The sequence below is a fragment of the Eurytemora carolleeae genome, unplaced genomic scaffold (assembly GCF_000591075.1).
Source record: "Eurytemora carolleeae unplaced genomic scaffold, Eaff_2.0 scaffold42, whole genome shotgun sequence".
Classification (NCBI taxonomy): domain Eukaryota; kingdom Metazoa; phylum Arthropoda; class Copepoda; order Calanoida; family Temoridae; genus Eurytemora; species Eurytemora carolleeae.
This window is the reverse complement of record NW_019396063.1, coordinates 578,517-588,592: the sequence shown is the minus strand read 5'-3', so window position 1 is coordinate 588,592 and position 10,076 is coordinate 578,517. Positions and strand designations below refer to the sequence as shown.

Genomic DNA, 10,076 nt, shown 5'->3' with positions numbered 1-10,076 from the left:
TTCAAATCAATTTAATATCATAAGAAGAAAATATCAAAAATCTAAAAATTAATAAGATTATACAAAAAAACAATTACAGTACTTAAGGTCGTTAACAAGTAAATTTATTTCATAACATTAATGGAATAATTTGAACGGAGTTCTAGATATATTATTTTATTAAATTTGACTAGTGTACAAATTTTACTAAAGGAGTTTACGAAACATATAATCACAATTCTATAAATTCCTTTATATAATAAAGATTATGAATCTAAATGCGCAATATTTAAAGGGACAGTCGACGTAGATTCAAGTGACCCCTTTATGAAAAAGTTACATGCATGATTCATGATGGTACCCTTAAAACAAGAAATGAGGAAGATAGCGCCAGTCTTTTATCTTCAAAAATGTTAATTTGTTTATTTTCTTTCTTATGTTCCTTCTGCTTAAATCCGCAAGTCAATTAGATCAACGGAAAATTATCAGTTTTAAGTAAAAAAAAATCGGGATATTTCTGTAACTTGTTCTCCGACAAATATTTAAAAGGTACCGTTGTGAATCAGACTTGCCACTAAATTAAATGAAGGGTAACTTGAAATTACGCGTACAGTCCCTTTTAGTAAGCATTTTCACTTGGAAAGACCTGTTCATCCGCATTTCTAGTGCCTTAGAGAAACATTTGCAGTACGGAATATAAATTTTTAAATATGGCGCCGGTAGTGCAATGTCAGCTGAAGTTGGTTGCTGTGTAGGTTAGCCCTGTCAGGGGCCAGGATGGGTCAGCTTCAAGTTCCTGCAGAACCATTTTGTATTTGTTTTTAGGTGTCGTCTTCCTGCACAATTCAATGAATCAATTTAATGTCTAGAAACAGTGTAATAATTAATTCTTAAATTCGACGAAATTACGAAAAATCGAAAAAAAAAAAATACATAATACATACATACTATCACAGTTTATTATTTCCATTGTTACGATTTTCATATTATTTTTGCTCAGTGAATATGAATCATGAAAAATTTTCGTAAGTTGTAAAGTGCCCCCCGAGGCCCTTTTCAGATTTGATTAACTCAGTATTGTATTGTATGACTTGTAGAAATAAAATAAAGAATTTAACACCTCCAACCCCCCGGAGGTATTAATTTTTTATTTTTTGAGATAATTTATTTTATAAAATACTTGATAACGAATCTATTGTTTTGTTTTGACCTGATAACATAGTGCATCATCTTCTTCGCCCAGTTTCCAGTTTTTACCAAGTTTTCCAGCAATATGTTTACCACGATATTTACGAGAATGATTACCTAAAAGTGTATAAATATAAGCAGCCTCTAAGGGGGAGGGGGGATATTGTTTGGTGATAAAATTCTCCATTTTGATTAGACGAACTTAACGATTTTTTCTAGACTGAAATCTCCGAATACTTAGCGAGAACAAAATCATAGATTTGCGACTGTTTTCCGTCAAATTTTCTTTAATTCAATCAAAGTTTTAAATTTAGTTATTGGTGCTAGGGACACCAACCTAAAGTTATCTGGACTATTCATCTATTTTTAAAGTAAATATGAAGTCATTTTTACGAATTTGAATCGTCTCCCCCATTGTAACTTACTATAGTCACTATTTCTAGTTCCAAACCAACTCTACTCAACTTTACCTAACCTATCTGAAGATTTGTAGAACCGAGAACCTTTTGGGACAGTTTACTCTAGGTTGGGTAGGATGGCCGACAAAGTTTAATACTCACCACAACCCATATTTTATAATCTGTGTGTAGGTTCTTGAGTTGGAAGAACTCCTGGATCTGAATGAAAGGGATCCCTGGGATGAAGAGCAGGTAGAGGGTGAAACTGCCGAGGATGATGAGTGCCCCAAGGTAGAGCAAGTTGGTGTAAAAGGGTTTACGGTATGGGGGTCCTGCAATAATTTAACATGTAACCATAAAATATAACGATGATAGAATTTAAAGATATTCTTGGACAAATTTCCTTTTTCCACTATTTGAAAAACATTGCTTTCAAATTTACTAATATTTCAGACATAAAAAAAACAACTTATTAAACTTGATTTTTACCGAGAGCATTTAACATTTTAGAAATAAAATAGTTTTGATCGCAAATATAAATTTAACAATTCAACTAACATATTTGTTTATTATATACCTGTACTGAAGACTGTAGCGAGTACAAGGTACTGGAATGAACTAACGATGAAAATGGTTGTAGTGAGAGCATCTTCAATAATCTCTTCATCTGGATCATCCAGAGATACAGGAGTATACCAGGGTAACCACTAAATATATCCAGGATACAGGGGTATACCAGGGTAACCACTAAATATATCCAGGATACAGGGGTATAACAAGGTAACCAATAAATATATCCAGGATACAGGAGTATACCAGGGTAACCACTAAATATATCAAGTATACAGGGGTATACCAGGGTAGCCACTAAATATATCCAGGATACAGGGGTATACCAGGGTAGCCACTAAATATATCCAGGATACAGGGGTATACCAGGGTATCCACTAAATATATCCAGGATACAGGAGTATACCAGGGTAACCACTGAATATATCCAGGATACAGAGTATACCAGGGTAACCACTAAATATATCGAGGATACAGGGGTATACCAGGGTAACCACTAAATATATCAAGGATACAGGGGTATACCAGGGTAACCACTAAATATATCCAGGATACAGAGGTATACCAGGGTAACCAATAAATATATCGATGATACAGGGGTGAATCAGGGTATAATAACAAAATATATATCCAGGATACAGGACTATACCAGGGTAACCACTAAATACATCCAGGATACAGGAGTATACCAGGGTAACCATTAAATACGTCCAGTTTAAAGGACTATACCTGGGTAACCAATAAATATATCCAGGATACAGGAGTATACCAGGATAAACACTAAATATATCCAGGATACAGGAGTATACCAAGGTAAACACTAAATATATCCAGGATACAAGAGTATACCTGGGTAACCACTAAATATATCCAGAATACAGGGGTATACCAGGGTAACCACTAAATATATCCAGGATACAGGAGTATACCAGGGAAACCACTAAATATATCCAGGATACAGGGGTATACCAGGGTAAACACAGGGAAATTAAAGTGTGTTTAAAGTTTCAAACTTAACTACCTGAAGGTAAAACATAGCTGTAAGTTGACCCGCTAGACTCGCCAGAATTTGACAAAATATGGAAGCAAGAGTTTGTCCAGATATCAAGCTACCTAAAATTCTCTTTAGTGAAATTTAGCACTCTAACTCTAGGATAATAAGTGGAGGTCTAATCAAATCAGACTTTTAGGGACGTCTAACTTCCATATTCACAGCGGGATGATGTGAATATACTAAATCGGAATCAATTGAGGTTTTACGATTCGCAATGATCTCATTTTTTACATATCGATTCTGCATGCGTAATGCGTATTTCCGAAAAAGAATTTTAAACAATTGAAAAAGAAAACAAAAAAGTTTAGCTCTTAAAGATTAAGTTTAAGGTTGTAACTCCTAACTATTACCTACTGGTCGTTGTTTTACTAGTTTTGTCCATGGTTGTGTTCTACCCATCAGTACAGCTACAGTTGTAGTAATTACAAGATCTATGTACAGGAACTGTCCATCCCCTGTACATGATGAAATTATATTAGTGCAGAAGTAAAAATTTAGGAAAAGTAAAAAAATGAAATAAGATCTATGAAATAATACTCTACCTAAGTTTGTTTTGTTTGTATAGAGGATGAGAATTGAAATGAACTGTATCATACTGTACAAAGCCATATACTTAAACACACCGAAGGATGTCACTAAACAGTAAACATAAATGAGATTAAGCAGTGTATTGAATTATCATAAAATATGGATGAAAAAATATTGAAATATCTTTAAAACTAATTTATTCGATGATAATAATCAAGTCATCATCTAAATTTTAATTTTGAATTTTCCACCCGTTTTAAAACTATTTTACCTAGCGCACACCGACCCTCTAGAATGAGTGTTGGAATACAGGATATATTGGGTATTTTTGATGTAAAGGGAGCCGCAACACTTGCCTCCGCCTCAGATAATGATACGCCAACATGGGCCGCCTTTAATGCGCCACAATCATTAGCTCCGTCCCCACACATAGATACTATGTAACCTGAATTTTTATTTTTATTATTTTCATTAAGTTGTTACAATATTGTTTAGGTGTAGTTTTGGACAGATATTTTCCTTTTATCAAAAAGGTTCAAGCTTTTTGATAATTTTTGAAATTAGATTTTGTTCCGAACTTGAAAGATCCGGGAATCAAGAAAGTCTTATTTAACATTTTAGCACAATGAATAATATATAGTTCTGCTATACAGAAATTATAGCTCTGCTATACAGAAATCATAGCACTGCTATACAGATATTATAGCACTGCTATACAGAAATTATAGCACTGCTATACAGAAATTATAGCACTGCTATACAGAAATTATAGCACTGCTATACAGAAATTATAGCACTGCTATACAGATATTATAGCACTGCTACTGCTATACAGAAATTAACTAACGTGCATGATTAACTACACAATCCAATTCCAATTGCCAATGCCAATGCCAATGCGAATGCGAATGCGAATGCGAATGCGAATGCGAATGCGAATGCGAATGCGAATCCAAATCCAATTCAAGAAGCTAGGGATTTCCCGTGGGCTCCTTGATCTAGCTGGGGTACGCCATCACGATCCCTTTTAGATCAAGGCTTATTTCTAAGACATATTACCCTGGGTCTGGAGCTCCTCTACCAGATGGGCCTTCTGGTCCGGAGACATCCTGGCAAATACTGTTCCTTGAACCAGGATACGAGGAACTAGTTACAAGATTTATTTTCAATAGCGCGGTTATCATTCTAAAATGTGAAGTATCTTAGTTGCTAGATGGTTGGGAATCTAGTGAGACCACAGGTAAAAATTATTCAGCAATTTTTACTTTTGCAAATTACTTTAATGTATTAATGAAAATCGACAGCCGGAAAATAAGCAACATTAGTACAAACCAAAAAATGTAACATTGGCTTAGAAAAAGGTATCAAGCACAATAAATAATAAATAAATTTGTCCCTAAATCTGGAAAATGTTTGATGAGAATACTCCAGGTTTTGCCCGACACAGCTAGATGGGTTTTCCGGGACAGGACCACAGCAGTCTGGAATATATATTTCCGGGTTATTAATAATTAAATGGGGGATAGAGGTACTAAGACGGGACAGCTGTAGTGGCGTATATTAAAGGGGGGTGTCTAACCCACCCTGGTTAATTAGGGTATAAGGCCCCCTCTAGACTATTAAGGGAATCTCACCCTCATTAAAGGGCCAGGCTGTAATAAGTGTCACCTAACTAGAAAGTTAGTGGAATGGCACCATCCCTAGAAAGGAGGGAAATGACCTCCTCTTTAGAAATTTGGAGGAATGTCATCCTCTCTTGAGACTCTNTGAGCTGAACCCTTCATAGGAGTTGGCGTAAAGTCACCCTGGCCTCCACAGGAAAGGAGGGGAATGTCACCCTCTCTTGAAAACGTTGTAACTGTTCCTCCGTAAAAGTTGGGATTGTAAATATTAGTGTCTGAATGATCCCCCTGACCTGTCCGTTGTTCCCTGTATCAACCATGTCCTCGTTTAGGAATCCCTCGGCGTCCTGGAACTCCAGACAAAGTGTTTCATCTCTACACGCGAACCATTCACATTCAGGTGATAAAAGTATAACTCATAAAAGGCACGTAAACGGAAAGAGAATTTCTGATGTGTATTTAATCAGGAGTATCAAAAGAAGATCTGCACCCCCCCCCCCCCCAAGTATTTTACTATTTAAGCATATAATTTGAGTCTTAAAGTCGTCTACCTATGCCATACTTTAATGGGTACCACAGTGTGTAATTTAAAAAATAACATAGACCACCTGCAATCTGATCGCATACTAAGTCACAAAAAAACTTTAAGATTATGATTTTTTTCAGGTGCACTTTTTTCTTTATTACTTTCTAAGCCAATAATCTAATAGAGAAACCATAACTGCAAATAGTTTATTTCCCAAAGTTGAAAATAACTGGAGATCTCAGTTATTCCTAAGCATACAAGGCTTTTATGGGTAGCGTTGTGAATTTAATATGACACTCTATAAATGGAGGGTCACATGAAATGACGTCTTTAGTCTCCTTGATGTAGGGTTGACTATTTTTAATTTCTAAGGAGCCTACTGTGTATGGTATCGTGCCTATGAATAACGTCCAGTATAACAACTCTATCTCCGGGATCAATTATCCCGGAGTCCCTAGATACAGATAGTCCTGTCAGTAGATTATCCCCAGTTATCATTACAATCTTCAACTCAGCAGCCTTCAGCTCACTAAAAAATAAATCAAACATATTATTGACACACCTTGATCCTTGATCCATGATCCTTTTAACACAGTGCACTTCGTGAACCTAATGTACTGTAACCCTTTAAATGTACTTTGTGTAAACAATAACCAAATTTACAGAGCATTCTGTTAGTGTTCACTTGATATAAACCTGAAGTGCAATGTGTTCACCAGTATACACTCAAAACATGTGTGTATGTATCTGAGTACTTGATAACTTTTAAGTTTACTGTATTGGGATTATAACTTTCCGCTTGCTATTTGTACCTGATAACCCATTAATGTACTTTGATTACCTGATAACCCCTTAGTGTACTGTGTGTACATGATAACCCCTAAGTGTACTATGTGTACCTGATAACCCCCTGAGTTTGAGGCTTGAGTGTATTCTGCATAATCAGAAAACCAAGAAATTGTAAATTATTTTCCACAGCATCCCTAAAATAATGCATATCAATCAGTCAGTCATTCAATATATAAAATGCAATATCTAAAATAAAATACTTAAGAACAAAGTACATAACTTCATTTAAAAGGTATGACAATTACTCTACTATATTATAAAACTTGACAAAAATACTTAGTTACAAAATGTAAAATTTCAAGAAAGAAAGAAAAAGTTTAAATTTGAATTTTAAGGATGTTTTATATTTAACCTCTTCATTTTCTGTATCTTTATCCAATTAACATTTTCGTCCAGTTGTCTCTGAGCTAGAGCAATAACTCTGTATCCCTAGAAATGGATAGTTCAGGAAAGTCTATAGTACCAGGTTTTTGTGTTAAACAGTTTGTAATCAAGGAATGTTTAAACGGTTAAACCGTTCGAACAGGTCCAAGGAAGGGTTATAGTGGTTTTGAATAAAAACGTCATGTCTCATAGTAATCTCGATTTTCAAAAATGTTGGAAATCCGCCAAGGAAATCAGAAAAATCCGAAAAATTTCTTTAGGTTATTATTTTAAAATGTATGAAAGGCTTGCAAAGATGGGCCCAAAGTGACCAATTAACCCAGAGTTCTATTACAATCAAAATCACAATAAATGTATTTTGTAATGATAAATAACATTATTCATTTGTGTAAAATTTTATTTTCTGGATTGTTTTGTGAAAAAATTTATAACATAAAAACAATTATTTATTATAAATACTAGTTTTATAATGTTCACCTGTAGGGTGAGCTCCTTCAGCTTAGAATGGTAATCATGAGGAATAGATGAAGGATCACAGATATCCTCAAGCTTTTCTGGAGCACCCTGTACAATACAATTATAGATTTTGAGCTTTTTGGAAGCACCTTTGGTAATTACCATAAATTTTGATCTGCTTCTATTTTACCGTGGTAAATATGATAAAAATGGAGCTGTTTTTAGTTTCCCCTGGTAAATATAATAAAGTAATTGGTAAACTATGTTATACCAATGATACCAATAAACTAACTGAAAGCTCATCAAGCTACTTTAATAATACATCGGAAAGTAATTCCTCATCTGGTTGCACACTTGCACAGCACAATACGGGTTTGGCGCAAAAGTCTCAACACTTATTGAACCCCAGAGTTTACCTCAAGGAATAAGAATAAAGGGAAAGGAAATGGCGCTGGCATGAGAATGCCAGTAGCACTGCTTTGCAGACGAATTCGGTATTAAACACGCACACTCTTTTGGTACAGACATACAACATGACTACAGTGAAGGAAATTGCAGAACAATGTCGTTAATTATAATTAAACTTGAATAACGAGTAGTTTATTGTAAACATTAATCAAATTATATTCTTTGCCTGAAAATTTGGCATATAGTGTTGATTTAAATGTATAAATAATATATTACATGTACATTAAACTTATTTTTAACTGAACAATTATAATAAACAAATGTACTCTCCTAGACTGTACAAATACCGAGATTCTAATACTGTATACTGTATACTGTGTACTGTATATACCTACAGTACACACTTCAGTTCGGTATAACTTACACACACTCTTTTGCTACAGACACACGAACATGACGTTTCTGCCCCCTGGTTTACCTTTGTAAATATTATGAAATTTGAGCTGCTGAGTTCTCTTACGATAACAGACATCCTTGCCAGGCTGGAAGAGAAAGGAAACTGCCTGAAAATATTTTTTGAATCATTGATAAACTTAGCAGTCAGAATTTTTTATTGAATTTTATCCCTACTCAAATCAAATCACAATTTCGACATTAGGTAAAAACTATTCTTCAAAAGAACGTCTGAGACATCCTTATTAAAAGTATAACTCCAAGGGGAGACCATCCATGGAGACTATTGTCGATGCCTGATTATCCCGAGCTCCAAAGGGAAAGCATCCAAAGGTATAGGGGTATCTTGTCTCTACTTGATTATCCCGAGCTTAAAGTAGACTATACTGTCTCTACCTGATTATCCTGAGCTCCAAAGGTAAAGCATCCAAGGGTTTATTGTCTCTACCTGATTATCCCGAGCTCCAAAGGGAACACTGTCTCTACCTAATAATCCTGAGCTTCAATGTGCATATTTTCTCTACCAGATTATCCGAGCCCAAAAGGGAGAGCATCCAATGTAAATATTGTCTCTACCTGATTATCCCGAGCTCTAAGGGAAAGCATTCAAGGGGAATATTTTCTCTACCTGAATGTCCCGAGCTTCAAAGGGAGAGCACCCAAGGTGAATATTGTCTCTACCTGATTATCCCGAGCTCTAAGGGAAGAGCATCCTAAGGCTATATTGTCTCTACCTGATTATCCCGAGCTTCAAAGGAAGAGCATCCAAGGGCAATATTGTCTCTACCTGAGCTCAAAAGGAAGAGCATTCAAAAGAAATATTGCTTCTACCTGATTATCCCGAGCTCCAAGGGAAGAGCATCTAAGGGGAATATTGCCTCTAACTGATTATCCCGAGCTCCAAGGGAAGAGCATCCAAGGGGAAAATTGCCTCTACCTGATTATCCCGAGCTCCAAGGGGAGAGCATCCATGGAGAAGACTGATGTCCTCCTCGGCTTGACAACAGTTGGCATCATTTTGTCATACTTCTCCGCATCCTCCCCTGGTTCCTCTAGATCCCAGCCTGTACCCTGATCGAATAGATACATACAATGGGACTATTTAAAATCATTACGTGAGTCTAACAATCGTCTCCCTATTCCACAGTCCCACTGAAGAAAATAGAAAACAGTTAAATAGGATGATTTGCACCAACATAACATCTAGTTAGGACAATTTCAAATATCAAACTATGTTTTTTCTTCTTTAGCCTTTTAGACATATTCAAAAGCAACCCATCAGTTTTCCTCATTTAGAAATCTAAAGCTATGATAAAGACCGTTAATTTGTTGTGATTTGTCGGGGTTTTAGTTTTCACATTACGTTTTAAATCGATAAAATTATATTCTATATAATAAAGCTCTTCGCTCATTCGCTCATATCAGGGTGGCCAAAACTTTTTTGAACCCATCCGTACAAAAATCCGTACATTTTCAGAAGAAATCCGTACAATCCGTACAATTTTCGAAAAACAATCCGTACAATTTTTTTTTAAAAATCCGTACAATCCGTACATTTTTTTAAACCAATCCGTACATTTTTTTAAAGATCCGTACATTTTTTTTAAAAATCTGTACAATCAGCACAATTTTCGAAAAAAATCCCATTTTTGAAAAAAAAA

The 10,076-nt window shown here is 35.3% G+C and overlaps 1 protein-coding gene across 6 annotated transcripts in view; it reads right to left on the bottom strand.

Annotated features, from left to right (window-relative positions):
• Positions 1 to 129: 129 nt before the first annotated feature.
• The window catches only part of LOC111709110 (probable cation-transporting ATPase 13A3), a 26,479-nt gene continuing 16,532 nt past the window's right edge, over positions 130 to 10,076 (bottom strand). For 4 of the 6 annotated variants that reach the window (XM_023482732.1, XM_023482716.1, XM_023482739.1 and 1 more), the window contains 17 exons: positions 9,353 to 9,486; positions 8,441 to 8,525; positions 7,576 to 7,662; positions 7,067 to 7,143; positions 6,765 to 6,848; positions 6,263 to 6,394; positions 5,633 to 5,714; positions 5,114 to 5,198; positions 4,777 to 4,863; positions 3,989 to 4,162; positions 3,732 to 3,824; positions 3,540 to 3,644; positions 3,157 to 3,248; positions 2,143 to 2,272; positions 1,728 to 1,897; positions 1,190 to 1,284; positions 130 to 815 (listed from right to left, as the gene is read on the bottom strand). In XM_023482732.1, coding sequence (XP_023338500.1) covers positions 710 to 815; positions 1,190 to 1,284; positions 1,728 to 1,897; positions 2,143 to 2,272; positions 3,157 to 3,248; positions 3,540 to 3,644; positions 3,732 to 3,824; positions 3,989 to 4,162; positions 4,777 to 4,863; positions 5,114 to 5,198; positions 5,633 to 5,714; positions 6,263 to 6,394; positions 6,765 to 6,848; positions 7,067 to 7,143; positions 7,576 to 7,662; positions 8,441 to 8,525; positions 9,353 to 9,486 — 1,818 coding nt within the window. In that variant the 3' untranslated portion in view covers positions 130 to 709. Of the gene's footprint in view, positions 816 to 1,189; positions 1,285 to 1,727; positions 1,898 to 2,142; positions 2,273 to 2,900; positions 3,036 to 3,156; positions 3,249 to 3,539; positions 3,645 to 3,731; positions 3,825 to 3,988; positions 4,163 to 4,776; positions 4,868 to 5,113; positions 5,199 to 5,632; positions 5,715 to 6,262; positions 6,395 to 6,764; positions 6,849 to 7,066; positions 7,144 to 7,575; positions 7,663 to 8,440; positions 8,526 to 9,352; positions 9,487 to 10,076 lie in introns of those variants that run through there. The other 2 variants (XM_023482725.1, XM_023482745.1) reach the window with 2 other exon arrangements.